This window comes from Triturus cristatus, chromosome 11, assembly GCF_964204655.1.
Source record: "Triturus cristatus chromosome 11, aTriCri1.1, whole genome shotgun sequence".
Classification (NCBI taxonomy): domain Eukaryota; kingdom Metazoa; phylum Chordata; class Amphibia; order Caudata; family Salamandridae; genus Triturus; species Triturus cristatus.
The window spans coordinates 383,624,647-383,642,028 of NC_140594.1; the positions used below are offsets into that span (position 1 = coordinate 383,624,647).

Below are 17,382 nucleotides of genomic sequence, written 5' to 3' on the forward strand. Positions count from 1 at the left end.
GCAGAGAGAGAGAGAGCGGGGGAAGAGAGAGAGCAGAAGAGAGCGGGAGAGAGCGGGAGAGAGCGCACTATTTTGATAAAAACACTAATGTGCAGTGAGGTGAATTGGCACAGCTACATTTTCAATCACCCCTGAAATTTAAGGTCTTTATAAATATTCCGATTTACGGTTCTGCAAGAACCTTAACTAAATAATAGCTGTTCAAGCAAGTTTAGGTCTTCTTTACAATCCGGAACACGACTACAGAAATTTGGCATGCTTAATTCCATGCACAAACCACTTTGGCTTCTTCGTTGCCTTCTGATTTTACACAGTACAGAAAAATTTGCTCTGCATTGGTCATTTAGCATTTAGTAACCTGTCATTAGCTTGTAGTAAGAACACAAAACGTCCTAATAATATAGACAAGTACCTATTTAGAGATTCTGATGCAGATTTAGTAACACTTTCCAATGAGTTTGCATCACAAAAGTGATGCAATCCCAGCACACAATTTTGTGGTGAGATTGGCTTTTCAATGCAAATCATGCTTTGTGAGGGAACGTTGCCCACTTTAACACAAAGTAGCAGCGTTCCCTACCTTGCACCTCTTTCTATCAGGGGAGCGTACCATGGGTGGTACATGGGCCTTCCCATGCAACCACACATGGTTTTGGAGGTAAATCTCCCTCTACTAACATTTTTAGACGGGGATTTGAGCCCAAAAATTAGGTCTCCTAAAGGCAGGCAAAATAGTGGAGCAACTTTTAATAAAAGTCCCCATATTTTTCAAACTTTGTATGCGTGTTGTACTGTACTTCACACATACAGTGGGACAAGTCTTAAAGGATATTTTTAATACTAGAAGGCTCCCCCTTCCAGTGCAAAACCTATGCTTGACAGAACCCTCACACCCATGTACTAAGGCCAGGGCCACTGGAATTATGTAAGGCCATGGCCTTTTCAGCAATACTATGGATTTGCCACAAATGCCACATATTTCATCACCTGGATCAAAACTTACTAGAATCATGACTGCCTATATTGCTGTGAAGTGGAAGACCCTTCGCAAAGGTAAACTAGTCACCTTTCTGTTGCCAATTGTTTTATCTGGGTTTTAAATTGGTAGTAATGAGGTGCAACATTTGCCTAAACGGAGTTAGCATGTGTGAAAATGGCAAAATAATAAAGTAATACGATCAACAAATATGCTGCATTACGCCGCATAATTTACCTTACTTGCTGCACAATTCACCCCTGGCACATAATTTGGTCCTCTCCTGCAGCATAATTTCAGAAGCCCCGACTATGGTGCAAGGTACAGGAGGGACAAGCCGACAAATAAGGACAATTGAGACACGGGTCAGTACTCGCTCAAGAGCCCATACACAAGCTGAGCCTGGAAAATATGTGGCATGTCAATCATGTAGCACAGATCATGTAAGAATATGGTAAAGTGTTTTCAAAATTCAAAAAATGAAAACGTGCAATCATTTCACCTTAGCCAGGGCCACTAGAAGTATTCGATATTACAGCCGTGGCTTTTTTTCTCATAATAATGGAATTGCCATAGGTTACATTCCGTTTAGTATATGTAGATGCCTAGCTTGTGATTTCTTCCTTGTCCCTTTAAGTGCATGTGACATTTGTACCTTTAATTTGTGTTCCAAGTTCTCTTGGAATTCTCTTAATGTATCGTTCCACTTGGTTGAGGCAGTTGTATCTGTCCTTCAACTTAAGCGGATGCCTGTAGCCGTGCTGGAATAAACTTCACTTCTATCTATGAAGTTTCCTGGATTAATTAGATATTTAACATTGTGATAGATTGCCACCCTCTCCCCAACATCAATGAATTGGTTTCATTATGTGATGGTGCGCAAATATTCTCTACGTTGGATCTAAGGTCTGCTTATCACCAAATTGAACTTACAGATGAATCAAAAAAATTCACTGGCTTTATCACGCCTCTAGGTCTTTTCCAATACAATGGAATGCCTTTTGGGATGGCATCAGCAGCTTCTGTTTTTCAAAGAGTAATGTTTCAAATTTTCAGAGATATTGACACCTACGTCAAATGCTTCCAAGATGACATCTTAATATTCTCTAAAAATGTAGTAGAGCATGAATCGCATCTCAATGAAGTATGCAAGAGGCTTGAGAATAGTGGCCTTACTCTTAAGGCGCACAAATGTAAGTTATTCAAATCATCTGTTGAATTTTTAGGGCATACTTTATCAGGTGAAGGTTTAATACCTAAGAGATCCAATGTTGAAGCCATTTCAAACGCCCCAGCTCCCATAAACAAAGACCAGTTATTATCATTTTCAGGTATGTGTGAGTACTACAGTAAATTTGTAGAAAATGTTGCCACTAAAATGGAGCCCTTGAGAATGTTATTAAGACAGAAGGTTACCTATGAATGGAGGGATGAACAACAAAAAGCTTATGCAGCTATCAAAAATGATATCATTAATGCTCCCACATTAAAACCGTTTCGCACGAGAAAAGAATGCATTATAATTGTTGATGCCAGCTTATATGGTTTGGGCGCTGTGTTATCCCAAAGGGATGGTAAATGAGAATGGAATGTGGCGTTTTCTTCAAGAACTCTGAATGAAACTGAACGCAAATATGCAGTCATTGAGCGGGAATTGCTTGCATGTGTATGGGCAGTTGAACATTATAGGATTTGTGTGTGGGGCAGCAAATTTTTACTCAGGACAGACCACAAACTACTTGTTCATATACTGTCAACTGGAGGAGGATGTAACTCCACGGCCAGAATTGCCCGTTTGGCCTCAAGACTTCAAGAATACAATTTTACAGTCGAGTATGTTCCTGGAAAAAAAAATTCAACTGCTGATTGTTTATCACGGTTGCCGTGTAGTGATGATGACAGTAGGGTAAATGTGGTTAAGGAATTAGATTTTGTTCTGGGCATTAATGATATTATGCCTTCACAATATCAAGATATCACAGAACAGAAATGGAAGGAATGTCAAATCAATGACGATAGGTGGTGGGATCTTATGAAATTTGTGAATGAGGGTTGGCCAAAAAGGTGCAATGTGAGGTCGGATGTGTTGTCCTTTTACAATGTGGCAGATGAATTATTCTGTGAAGGAGATTTGGTATTCAAAGCGGGTAAGTGCATTCCGCCAAAAGTAATTCAAGAATTGATTCTCAAGTTGGCACACAAGACGCACCCTGGTATTTCTGCTATGAAGAGGTTGATCAGGTCTTATTTTTGGTGGCCTGGCATGGACAGATTTATTGATCGGACTGTTAGGGAGTGCCAGGAATGTTGTTCCAGTGACAAAATGTTAAAAAAACACATTCCACCCCTCAAAACGGTAGAATGGCCAAATGAACCTCGGCAGAAGGTGGCCTTTGTTATTTGGGGCCCTTTTAATATGTTACCTGAAAGTTCACGTTTTGCCCTGGTCATCATTGATTACCATTCTAAATGGCCTGAAGTAAAGTTTGTACCACAAGCAACTACTAATGCAGTTATAAACTTCTTTAAGGAAGTTTTTGCAAGAGAGGGATGTCCCTCTACCTTGATTTCAGATAATGGGGTGCAACTCATTTCAAATGAGATGGAGTTTTCTCAAATCTTGTAACATTACCCACAAGCTTACTTCCCTATATGACCCACACGAAAATGGTCAACTTGAACGCTTTAACCGTGTACTCAAGGGTTTTGTCATGGAGGCCATAAAACAAAAAGGAAATTGGTTAAGTGTTGTTAGAGAACATTTGTGGGTCTATCGCATTACTCCACATTCTACGACTGAGATCAGTCCGTTTAAATTGCTTAAGGGTAGAAATCCAGCATCTGTGGTTTGTCCCTGGTGGTTTAGAGGGAAATGCAAAAATTTGTTTGAGAACGATGAATGTGTGCATGATACTGCTAGGAGAGTGGAACTTAAACAAAATAAAACAAAAACATGGTATAACAATAAATGGGGAACAAAAGAACATGGCTTCAAGGTTGGGGATTGGGTAAGAATATCAAGGCCAGGTATTCTAAGCAAAGGTACAAATAAGTATGGAAAACCAATACAAAACAAAATAATTCTTTAAAAACAGCATAATTACTCAAGATGGTAAAGTTTGGCATGCTAGGAAGGTTGCCAAATGTCCTTTCCAATCATCCTCATGTGATGCTGCACATAAAGATGTTGTCCACCAAAATGGTAACCAAGTTAATGGTCAAACTTATGAATCGGTTGCGTCAAGAGTTAAGTCTGACACCCGCATCAGAAATGCTAGTGGTTGGTTTGATGATTTTGTTTAATTTCATTTACTTTGTTTTTCTTTTAATATGGGGCATGTGTTACAATCCATTTAGTATATGTAGATTCATAGCTTGTGATTTCTTCCTGGTCCTTTTAAGTGCATGTGACATGTGTACCTTTCATATGTGTTCCAAGTTCTCTTGGAATTCTCTTAATGTATCGTTCCACTTGGTTGAGGCAGTTGTATCTGTCCTTCAACTTAAGCGGATGCCTGTAGCCGTGCTGGAATAAACTTCACTTCCATCTATGAAGTTTCCTTGATTAATTAGATATTTAACACCATACTTGACACACAATCCATCAACTGCTGTATAATCTACAGATTTTGAAAAAAAAAAAAAAAAAGGATTTTATTTCTAGACCAGACAGATCAAAAAATGTGGCTACATGTGTTCGCACGCAATGGAAGACCCTTCACAAATGTTAACTGGTCTTCTTTCAGCTGCATTTGGTTGTTAAACTGGTAGTAATGAGATGATATCTTTGCTCAAACAGTTTTGTGTGTAAAAATTTCAAAATCAAGACTAATACTATCATAAACGTACTGCATTATGCTGAAAATTAGCTTTTTCTTGTCGCATAATTTAGTCAACCCTGCCACATAATTTGGTGCTCCCTTACAGCATAATTCCAGTGGACCTGACCTTAATGTATCAGATTATGTGAGAAGGTTTAATAAAAATACGTTTTTAAACTGAACTAAGAAACTTCTTGAATCTTTTATTTTTTTTGCAGTTTAATGTAGCAAATACGATAGTAAAGTATTGGAGAACTTTACCCGAGTGGGGAAACTGGAAACAGTTCAGTCCTTAAGTCCGCAACTCTGGCAGTAATTCCACATACTCACCCTCTCATTGCCGTGTGACACAATCAAGTGTTTTTTCCACACTGCCTGCTGCTGGCCTCATAAAACACTCAGAATTTAAAACCGGGACACAGCCCCTTTTGTCATCGATTGAGGGTGTCCTGTTGCGCTGCCTGCCACAAAAGAGAGAAAAGGGGAGTCCACACACCTCCCTTTTAAGTGTATTGAGTCTTGGAACCTTGAGCGCGCTACCTGATAGTGTGCGCCCTGTAATTATTATGGCTGTGCGCTGCCTACATGGAATACTGCCACAGAGCCACGGGCGATGAGCTGTTATCAGTATGTGGCCCTGTTGGAAGGCACAATCAAAAGGGTCTCATGCCTTTACAAAGCAATATGTAATGAGCAACAGCGACCAACGGAGCACTTGAGAACGCAATGGGAAGAAGACCTGGAAACCCAATCCCTGAAGCAGACTGGGATGCCATAGTGGAAAAGACATCAAAGGTCTCGCGAAACGCCTGCTTTAAGTTAAAAAATTATTATATCTTAAACAGGGCGTACCTTACCCCGGTGAGAATTAGGAAATACTTCCAATCGGAGTTGGCAGCTTGGGGAACGGGAAGCGCATATCCTACACATTCTCGGGGGGTCCCATCCTGAGAGACCTTTTGGGAGGAGGTCATAACTGTAGTCAAAACTATCACTGACAGGGAGATTCCTCGTACTCCATGTCACTGTCTGCTGGGATGGTTCCTGCATAGGGCTAAAACAAAAGTAACAGGGAAATTCCAAGATCCTGCTTATGTCCTGGCCAAGCAGGAAATTACTAAGAACTGGAAATTGGCGAGAGGGCAGAGGATAGTAACATGGCGAACTGGAAATATGGGCAGGATGCAAGGGAAAATAATTCTAAGCAAAGCCTGACGTGGCATAGGCACACCAGACGCAGCCAGGGCCTGGAGAGGACTAGTCAACAACTTAGTAGCAATGCATTCTGATCCAGCCATGCCCTCACAACCTGCATCGCCCGAACAGGGAAGAGAGGGAATGGGACAGGCCGCGCATCTAGTGGTCCCTCTCTGACCCTCCCGCCCCCCGCCAAGCTCCCATATCCGTATCCCACACATGCTATGGCGTGACGACCTGTAAAGTGCACATACAGGTCATACAAAGCTGACAAAATCGAAGCAAGGAATTGACTGAAGGGGAAAGGTGGGGGAGTGAGTTAGTAATGTTAATGATGTTGAAGGAAGCTGGGACAAAAATGGCACTAAAAGGTTCACTGATACACAGTAACATTAATTGTAATATGCTAATGAAGCGCATATGTAAAACCCCAATTAAATATGGTTGAAAAAAATATTCAAAGTCTCAAAGACAGCTGCCAAAGTATTAGAAGAATTTCCTAGTTTCCACATAGTTTCCTAATACTCAAAACTGTCCCGACACTTAAGTTCTTCAGGGTCCTGGGCATCAAGCGCAAACACAATGGAAGTAGCAAAGGTCGGGTATAGTTGTAAAAACAAAAAAAAAAAAGTATGCACACTGGTAAGTCAATTACTACATGTAGATGCCCACAGCTCAATCTTGAGTTTCAGGGGTGGGACTCTGGGTCAATACATTCACAGTAGGCCGAAGCAACATGGAGGGGAACCACCATCTTCTGCATATACACACTGCTTTTTCCCTGGGTACCCACAGACCTGGTCTCCACACACGAGAAACAGCACACAACTAAATCACAAATTATGGCGAGAAAGTAATGAACCCAGTTACTGGAGACTATGATTTTAACCGGGGGAAAGCTAGCAGCCCAGCTCTTTAAAAAAAAAAAAAAAATCACAGGTAAAGTGTCTGAGCCCTTATGACTAGAAACCACTGTCATAAAGCCACAAAGCAGGGAATGTAGCAGCCAAAGAACCTGGTTGAAATCCACTTGAGAGCACAACTTGTCAAGCAGAACAGGGCACTTCACACAAATATTAAAGGACCTCCACTGGATTTACAGGTTGGCAAATCCATTGGATGATAAAGAGCAGTACAGGCAAAGGCAAACAGGTTATGATTTTTTTGCGGTGCAAGGGTTCAAGTCGAGTCTATACTCTATGCAATAGCTCCCCTTTGAAGACGGCATAACTTGCATGCTTTTAGCTTTGTACATAATTGCCAGCACAACCTCGCCCTATATGACCTGCAGAGTATAGAAATCCCTATGACCAAACCAGAATACAGGAGTCTACTTGAGGTAACTTCAAGTCACAAGCCTTGCTGCATCTCTGAAGTGAAGGAGCATTTGGGGTGGGGTTGGGGGAACAGCGTGTTGATTGCTCAATACTATAGCAAAAATAAAGTTGAAAGATCGGTCCTCTACATTACTCGGAGTAGAAGGCTAGACAATTAAGCTATCAAAGGACAGCACAGCCCTGGGTGCTGATGCATTGGGATCAGACCTGTCTGCATTCGGTCTTTGGTGAACCACACCGCCAGGCCGTCACCAACTAGGTTCTTCTTGCCTTGCCCATGGATCTTGAAGTTGACTTGCAGTTCCCAGTCTCTAAGATAGCAGGGCTATGGGAGAAATAAAATATAAATCACCATGGGTCATTCACCAAAGTAACAAAACAACTCACCCACAGCAAAACACTGTCAAATATGCCATAACAATAACAGTAGAAGCTGTAATGCTGATGCATAGGAATCACCACCATTGCGAAAATAAGAGGATATCGTACCAAGTTAACAGGTAACAGAAAACAGATGTGGCTAGTCTAGGAAATCTCACACTCGGGACAGATATAAATTACAACAGTCCCAACCCAACCTAGCTGCAATCATGGGATATGTGCACAGGAGAAATGTTATAGCCATTAGGAATGTGGTTATCAATTGGCCAAGGGAGTGCACTCTACAGTGTTACTGTAGTTACAGGAAAAATGATGGCTAGGTTGTTCATGGAGGATAGTTTACTGTACAGGTCGGACTAATTATTTGACATATAGGGATGACTTTATTCAACAGGTTTTTTTTTTCTTTTTTCTTAACAGGAAAGTTTTTACTATCCAGGCGCAGAGGCTGAAATGGAGATACCCATTAATTACTGATGGTTTGTTCTGGATGCTAATTAACAAGTGAAAGGTTTAATGCTTATGTTGACACCTATACTGTTTTTCAATTCCAGAGGCATTCCGACAGTGGTTGCGCTTTTGGAGCACCTACATAAGTGTCAATTATATTTTAATGGCACATGCTCGAGAGGGAAGTTTTTATGTATAAAACAATAAACGATTGGCATTTAGGTTACAATTTCAGAGATGGTGACATTCCTGCGAGATTGAAATCTCTCAAGATCGCATCATCACAAAAGACAGAGAAATGTAATCATGAGGTGAAAGTATGTATGGAGTGGTTGTTGCAAGCAATGTGCCACGATTGGGTAGCGCAGTCTGTCATATTAGGAGATTCTTCCTAATTTACTAACATATTGTTAGTCTTAAGGCAGAACGCATGGTCAGAATTTTGGCTGTATGAACAAGGAAATAGTAAAGGATTTATCTGAAAGAGACAACTAGTTATAGATTCCTTACCTTTAGAACTACCCCCAGGCGTCAGACTAGATCCGGAGAATTTTTTCATCAGCAGTACCCCTGCGCATCGAAAGGTGGCGCCGGTCGGCTCCGAGTTGGTCGTTGGCATTGTGGTCGCTGGGATGACGTCACAGTAACTACTTGGATACCGCCCTCGTGCACAGACGTCATTTTTTTCTTTCTCCGCGCCAGCCAGCACAGATCCAGAGAGAGTGGTACCTCCAGTCACTTTTTGACTGATCTTTTGCGACTTTTGTCAACACCGTTTTTGAGTCTTCGACTCCTGGTGCACTTAGGGATGCCCAGATTCAAGGCTTGCGGGTCCTGCCGAAAGCTGATGTAGGTGACGGATCCGCATCGCATTTGCCTGTGGAGCCTCCAGTGCAAACATGACACCAAGTCGTGCTCCGACTGCCGGACCATGAATCGGAAGTCTTTGCGGGAAGAGTCCCGAAAGGTTCTCGGGCCCGGCAGTCTGCTCCGTGCAGTTCAAGGTCCCGTTCTCGGAGAGTCACCACCACTCGTCCTCAATCAATAAATCAATTAAGGCGTTTGTTAAGTGCGACTACTCACCCGTAAGGGTCTCAAGGCGCGGGGGGCAGGTTCCAGTCCATCAAGGAGGGGGTCTGTCGAAGAGCCAGGTTTTTAGGTTTCTTGCGAAGATGGGGAGCAATGTTGTCTGTCTGAGGTGGGGCGGAAGGTCGTTCCAGGCTCTGGCCACGAGGAAGTAGGAGCGGCCTCCCGATCTGGTCTTTCTGATGCGGGGGACTGCGGCGTAGGAGAGCTGGGCTGATCATAGGGTCCTTTGGGGGTGCGTGGAATTTTAGTCGGCTGTTCAGGTATGCTGGTCCGGTGTCGTGGAGGACCTTGTGAGCGTGGGTGAGCATCTTGAAGGTGACTCTTGCTTCGATGGAGAGCCAGTGGAGTGTGCGCAGGTGCTAGGAGATGTGGCAGTGTCTTGGCAGGTTGAGGACCAGTCTTGCAGCAGCGTTTTAGATGTTCTGTAGCTTGCGGGTGAGGTTTCCGTTTATTCCGGCATAGTGTGCGTTGCCGTAGTCGAGTCTGCTGGTGACCAGGGCGTGAGTGACGGACTTTGTGTTCGAGGGGGCTCCATTTGAAGGTCTTACGTAGGAGGCGGAGGGTGTGGAAGCAGGAGGACAAGACAGAGTTGATCTGGCGGTCCATTTTGAGCCCAGGAGGATTCCCAGGTTGCGTTCGTGGGGGTGGGCGGGCTTCCGAGGGGGGGGGGGCCACCAGGTGTCGTTCCAAGCGTCGGGTTTTGGGCCCATGATGAGTACTTCCGTTTTGTTGGTGTTAAGTTGTAGGCAGCTGTTTTTCATCCATTTGGCAACGGCTTCCACGCCTTCTCGAAAGTTGTGTCTGGGTTGTTGGGTTCGTTGGCTAGGGAGAGGATGAGTTGGGTGCTGTCTGCGTATGACACAATGTTGAGTCTGTAGGTTCTGACGATGGGGGCAAGCAGAGCCATGTAGATGTTGAAGAGCGTAGAGCTGAGGGAGGATCCCTGAGGGACTCCACAGGTGGTTGGTGTGGGGTACAAGAGGAAAGGAGAGAGGCTGACCCGCTGCGTTCTGCCAGAGAGGAAGAGGCGGATCCAGTCCAGGGCCTGGTCTTGGATCCCTGCGTCGTGGAGTCTGCGTATTAGGGTACGGTGAGAGACTGTGTCGAACGCCGCTGAGAGGTCGAGGAGGATGAGGGCTGCCGTTTCTCCTTTGTACAGTAGGGTGCGGACGTCTGTTGCAGCGAGGAGGGCTGTTTCCGTACTGTGGTTTTATTCTGAAGCCGGATTGGGAGGAGTCGAGGATGTTGTGCTCGATGAATGTGGCGAGTTGGCGGTTTATGGCTTTCTCGAGGACTTTAGCTGGGAACGGGAGCAGGGAGATGGGTCTGTAGTTTTTGAGCTCCGTGGGGGTCCGCCAACGGTTTCTTCAGGAGGGGTTTGATCTCGGCGTGTTTACAGTCGTCAGGGAACGAGGCTGTTGCCAGGGAGCAGTTGATGGTGTGGCAGAGCATGGGTCCAAAGGTGTTGGTTGCTCTGTAAAAAATGTGGTGGGGGCAGGGGTCCGTGGGGGTCCCGGAGTGGAATGACTTAATCGTCTTCAGTGTGTCTTCGGTGGTGAGGGCTGCCCAGTTGTAGATTGCTGGCTTCAGGATGTCGGGGGTGGTTGGTGAGGGTTCAGTGTGTTGGTTGTCTTCGAAGTTGTCGTAGATGCTCTTGATTTTGTGGTGGAAAAAGGTGCGGAGTTTGTCGCAGAGGTCTTGTGCGGGAGGGATGTCGGTGGACTCGCTGGTGGGTTGGGCGAACTGGATGATGTTGAAGAGTTCTTTGCTGTTGTGTGCATGAGTGGAGATTCTGTCTTCAATCGCTTTTTTCCTCGTATTTCTGATGAGTTGGTGGTGGGCATTGGAGGCGGATCTGAAGTTGTTGAGGGCTTCTGTGGATTTGGTGTTCCTCCAGGCCTTTGAGGCAGCGGCAAGTGCATCTAGACTCTCGAAGTTCGGTGGTAAACCATCTAGCTTTGGCGTGGGTGGTGTTGTTTTTCTTGAGGGGGTCTATGGTGTTGGCGCTGTCGGAGATCCATCTGTGCAAGGTTCAGGCTGCTGTGTTGAGGTAGTTTTCCGCGATGGTTGGGGTGAAGTTGCTGAGTGTTGAGGTTAGCTGGTCGTCGGTGATTCTGGTCCAGTTTCTTCGTGGGAGCAGGTGCTGGTGTCTGTGGAGGTTGTGTGTTCTGAAGGTGAAGTGGACGCATCGATGATCAGTCCATGGGAGTTCGGTGGTGTGGCGGAAGGTGACGGAGTTTCCTGTTGTGAAAAGGGGGTCAAGGGTGTGTCCTGCTGAGTGCGTGGGTTCGGTCACGATTTGGCGGAGTACAATGTTGTGGAGGTTGTCCAGGAGGGATGTGGTGTTGGGGTCCAGTTGGTTGTCCAGGTGAAAGTTGATGTCTCCCAGTAGGGTGTAGTTGGTGGACGCAATGGCATGCGGGGAGATGATGTCCGTGATGGAGTTGGCGAAAAGTCTGCGGGGTCCAGGGTGTCGGTAGATGAGGGTTCCTCGGAGGGTGGAGGTGGGGCTGGCCAGTATTTTGAAGTGAAGGTTTTCCATCAGGTCTGTGGGCTCAGGCGGAGGGTGGATTTGTGGACGATGGCGATTCCTCCTCCTGGGAGGGTGGGGCGGTCCTTCCTGGAGATCTTGTATCCTTGGGGAATGGTGTTGCCCAGTCCCGAGGTGGTGTTGGTCCAGGTTTTGGTGAGGAACCCTACGCCCAGGGTGGTGCTGTCAAGGAGGTCCCAGATTTCGGTGGCATGTTTGTGGAGGGCTAAGACGTTGAGGATGCAGCATTGCAGGGTCTTCGGTTTGGTTGTGTTTGTGCGGGCGGGTTGCGCGGGGTCCGCTGTCTTGGCGGTGCTGCAGGTGTGCCGGCAGCGGTGACAGCTGAAGGGTCCATGGGTGTCGGCCGGTGATGCTATCTTGCAGTTGTTGTTGCGGCCTGGGTTGAGTGCGTGGAGTGCCGTTGGGTCGTAGCATTGGCGGTGCAGAGATCCAGGGTTCCTGGCGCAGGTCGGGGTCAGATGGACTTGCCATTAAGTAGGGGTCGGGGTGGGATGGAGAGGCGGGAGCGGGGAGGGCAGCTGGATAAAGCTGGTTACGCGCGGAGGGAACGGGTGGAAAAAGGCAAAGAAAAAGATCAAAAAGAGAGGAAAGTGCCAATAAGGCAGCACAAGTGCATGCAAAGTGGAGGAAAGAGAGGAGAGTGAAAGGGGGAGATTGAGATGAGGGTGAAAAACGAGTGAAAAATAGTGGAAAGACAAAGAAGGACAGTGAAGGGGGGAAGCTTGAAATGAGGGAAAAAATGAGTGAAAAAGGAGAGAAAAAGCAGAGCGAGAGAAAGGAGATAGAGGTCTACTGGACCAACAAGGATGAGGCGCAGGTAAAACCTGTGGGTGGGAGAGGGCCTCGAACACCATCACTCAATAGTGCAGGGGCTCGGGGGAAGGCCTCACTTAATGGTGGAGCTGTGAGGGAGGGAGAGCAATTTCACTGACAAGGAGTCAGTGGTCTTGCTCAAAGTCTTCGCACTCCTCAGGTAAGTCGAAGCACAAGAAGAAGTCGAAGAAGCATCGTCGCTCTTCGACTTCTCCCCGCCCGTCAGCTAACAAGATGAGGGATGCGGATGGTGCCCTACCGCAGCTCCGCGTGCGGAGTCCGAAGGGACGGCTCCGAGTTTCCCTCCTTTTCTGGGACCCGGAGCGACCCTTGCCCAGCTTCGCAGCTTTTACGAAGCAATGAATGCCATCTTTGGGCAGCCCAACTCCGATGGTGTGCCTTCGGGTCCAGCGGACTCGGCTGGCGGCCCTGGGCCTTCGACGCCAGCAGCTTTAGCACCGCTGGGTCCCCTTGGATACAGGCCTGGATCCAGATTGGCACCGGTCGACCTGATAACACCTCCCCTGGCGCCAATTCTACCGGCACCACGTCCGCATCCGGTTGTGACCCCAACCGGCGTCGACCCCGGCTTCCAACCTCACATGGACAGAGCCGGACTGACATGGACCGATGCCGGATCCGGCGCAGACTGGTACTTTTGTACCCCTGTTCTACCCTGGTGTTCCTCTCAGGCCAGATTGGCAACCAGAGGGGGGGGTGAGGAGGACTGGGAGGGGTCTGGAGACCCTTTAACTGACCAGTTAGAAGAACCGGACTGGAGAGGGGTTGAGGGAGGACAGTGGTCTGGATACCTCCCCAGGCCTTGGTATCTTGTTGCCTCCTACCGTGGCTATGGAGGAGGGCGCTTCTTACGCAGTGGTGTTGCGTAGGGCGGCAGAGGCACTCAACCACCCTACGGTGACAGTCAAGACTAACCTCCTGTCGGAGGTGTTTCAACCGGCAGCGAGCTCTTCTGAGCCCCTGCTGTCGTTCAATGAAGCCCTAACTGACATCTTTTTGGGCACCTGATCCAGGCCCAACACAGGGGCTCCTGTGGATAGGATGATTGGCCGATGCCCTGCTCCGGGTGACACCACTTTCCTCTCCCAACACCCCCCTCCTGAGAGCTTGGTGGTCCAAGCCTCGGCGTCCAAAGGCGCATTCCCGAACGCTCCACCTGATAGGGAATCCAAAAAGCTGAACCATCTTGGGAAGAAGATGTTTTTTTCCTCCAGCTTGGGACTGCGGTCGGTAAACACCGCATGTCTCGTGGGCCGTTACACCCACTTCGTGTCGAAACGGTAGCGCAGGTGCTGCGCCAGGGCCCGGAGGAGGCCCAGGCCATGCTCTCCTGTGCAGTCGCCGAGGGGAGAGACGCAGCCAAGTGTACCATACGATGTGGACTGGACACGGCCAACTCCCTAGGGAGAACGATTTCAACAGTAGCCCTTCGACGCTACGCATGGCTGAGGTCCAATGGCTTTTCCGGGGATGTCAAGGCTACCCTGACAGACATCTCCTTTGATGGCCGTCGGCTGATCGGCGACAAAGCAGACAACGCGCTAGAGCGCTTCTTGGACCTCTCCACCACCTGCCCTGCGCTTTTCGCCCCTTTCGTGGGTACGGAAGGGGTGCCCTGCCACGTTACACCCAGAGCCACAGGCTGGCGTAAGCTGCTCAGCCCCTGCGCGGCTGGAGACGTGGGACCCCACCGTCATGGATCTGGGGGCCAGTGAGCAGGTTAGTCCACCAGTACCCCTCTGCAGCAGCCTCAAAACCCTCCTAGTCCAACCTTTCAGGGCCACCGATCGCCACTGGACGGCAGGACTCGACATCACCTCCCCCACTGGTGCACCATCGCCTCGGATAGGTGGGTTTTGCAGATAGTCCGAAGGGGCTATTCCCTCAACTTCTGGGATACTCCCTCACCTTCTGGACTACCCCCCCCCCCCCCCAGCCATGCCACCTCAGTACTATTGCATGTCAAAGGATCATCTGGCCCTTCTCCAACAGGAAGTTACAGCTCTCTTGGTCAAAGGAGCCATCGAGCAAGTTCCTGCCCCAGAAGTAGGTTGTGGTTGCTATTGCGACTACTTTCTGGTACCCAAGGAGGACAAAGACCTGCTCCTATCTTGGATCTTCGGAACGTCAACTGCTTCCTCCAGAAGGAGAAGTTCAAAATGTTGACGCTAGCTCAGGTCCTGTCTGCCCTCGACCCTGGAGACTGGATGGTAGCGATGGACTTGCAGGATGCTTACTTTCACATTCCAGTACTGCCGGCCCACCGGCGTTACCTGCGATTCACGGTAGGCCACAAGCACTTTGTTTACCGTCCTCCCCTTTGGCCTTACCAACGCCCTTTGGGTGTTCACGAAAGTGATGGCGGTGGTCGCAGCTCATCTGCGCAGATCAGGGGTTCCAGTCTTCCCCCATCTCAACGACTGGCTGTTGAAGGCAGGCTCACCACAAGCAGCCGTCTCCCACCTCGAGACTACGGCGGACCGCCTGCATTCGCTGGGGTTCACTATCAACGTGCCGAAGTCACACCCGACTCCCTCTCAGAAGCTCCTTTTCATCGGAGCGGTTCTACACAGGACGCAGTTTCGGGCTTATCCTCCCGAGCAGCAAGTTGGGATATTCGGGCTACGATTCCGATCTTTCAGCCTCTATCCCGGGTTTCGGTAAGAGTGACCCTGAGGCTGCTGGACCTCATGGCCTCCTGCATCCTGCTTGTGCATCATGCCAGGTGGCATAGGTGCGCTCTTCAGTGGGAGCTGAAGTTCCAGTGGGCATAACATCATGGGAATCTGTCAGTTTGTGTTCTGATCCTGGAGTGCACTGCACGTCAATTGCAGTGGTGGCTAACGAACCAGGATTTGGGTCAACGGCAGATCCCTCTCCCTTCCCAAACCGGAGTTCACAATGATGACGGATGCATCACTTCTTGGGAGGGGCAGCCACAATGGAGAGAGGCGGAGATCAGAGGCCTCTGGTTTCCGACGGAGTTCGGGCTCCACATCAACCTTCTGGAGCTCCGGGCGATCCGTCTTGCACTGAAAGCATTCCTTCCTTCTGTACAGGGAAGAGTAGTGCAGGTGTTCACGGACACCACCACCGCTATGTGGTACTGCAACAAACAGGGCGGGGTGGTGTTGCAGACCCTATGTCAAGAGGCTCTCCGTCTCTGGAAATGGTTGGAACATTAGGGCATATCCCTGGTGGTTCAACACTTGGCAGGTTCACTGAACGCCAGGGCCAACCAACTCAGCCGCAGATGGATGATGGATCACGAATGGCGTCTTCACTCTGAGGTGGTGCAAGGTCTCTTTTGGCAGTGGGGAGAGCCTTGGTTAGATCTATTCGCCACCAAAGAGAACGCTCAATGTCAGCAGTTCCGTGTGTTGGAATTTCCAAGGCGGCACTCACTAGGCGACGCTTTTCGTTGAGTGAAGTTGTGGTCTTCTATACGCCTTTCCGCCTATACCACTTCTGCCCAGGGTGCTGAAGAAGATCAAGCGCGACAGGGCCGAAGTCATTTTTGTGGCTCCGGATTGGGCACGAAGAGTCTGGTATCCAGAGCTGTTACACATGGCCATCGATCCTCCGATCAGACTGCCTCTTCGGTCGCAGCAGCAGGGGACGGTCCTCCACCCAAACCTGTCCAGCCTCCACCTCCTTGCGTGGAGATTTAGCGGCGTCAGTTGACAGTCTTCGACCTTCCTCCCGAAGTCTTAGATGTTATTTTGGCAGCCAGGCGTCCCATCACCAAGACGGTATACGCCTGCAAATGTAACAAATTTATGGCATGGTGTGCAGCAAAAGCTGTGGATCCCCTTTCTGCCCCTCTTTCGGAGGTTCTCTTGTTCCTACTTTCTTTGGCTCAGCAGGGCTCTGCCCTGGGCACTCTTAAGGGCCAGCTCTCACCCATTTTAGCTTTTCTTAGGCTTCCTGATCAGCCTTCTCTTTTCAAGTCCCCTGATTTAAATCGCTTTCTTAAGGGCATTACTCCTCTTTTTCCTCCTGTTCCCTTCGTAATGCCTCAGTGGGACTAGAACTCGGTTCTTACCTTTCTTATGTGCGCTCCCTTTGAGCCGCTATAACACTATCCTCTCAGACTTTTCACTTTAAAGACTGCCTTTCTTGTTGCCATCACTTCTGCTTGCAGAGCGAGTGAGCTCCAGGCTCTTTCTTCAAAACCTCAGTTTCTGGCGGCTCATCCAGACAAGGTTGTCCTTCTAACCCGACCCTCTTTTCTTCCTAAAGTGGATACTTCTTTCCACATTGGTCAAACCATCACTTTGCCCACCTTCTTTCCGTCTACACGTCCTTCTAAGGAGGAAGAGAAGCTCCACTGTCTGGATCCAAAACGTGCGCTTTCCTTTTATTTGGATCCCACCAAGCAGTTACTGGTGGATGACCAGCTCTTTGTTGGTTACGTGGGCACCAAAAAAGGTCAGGCCCTGCACAAACGGACCATCTCTAGGTGGGTCTTTTTGTGCATTAAAGCTTGCTACTCTTTGGCAAAGAAGGAGCCTCCAGTGGGATTGCGCCCCCATTCCACCAGGGCGACGGCAGCTATCACTGCTTTGGGACGGGGAGTTCCCCTCAATGACATCTGTCAGGGAGCTACTTGGGCAACCCTGCACAAGTTCATAAAGCACTACTGCCTGGACAGCCAAGACCAGAGAGACAGCTTCTTTGGCCGTTCTGTTGTCCAGGACTTTCAGGTGTGAACTTGGTTCGCAGACCCACCTCCGTGGTTGGTAT

The 17,382-nt window shown here is 48.3% G+C and overlaps 1 protein-coding gene across 1 annotated transcript in view; it reads right to left on the minus strand.

Annotated features, from left to right (window-relative positions):
• Positions 1 to 17,382, minus strand: part of LMAN2L (lectin, mannose binding 2 like) — a 243,166-nt gene that overhangs the window by 205,205 nt on the left and 20,579 nt on the right. Inside the window, exon 3 of the mRNA XM_085634525.1 lies at positions 7,539 to 7,656. Within this exon, the coding sequence (XP_085490651.1) occupies positions 7,539 to 7,656 (118 nt within the window). The remainder of the gene's footprint in view (positions 1 to 7,538; positions 7,657 to 17,382) is intronic.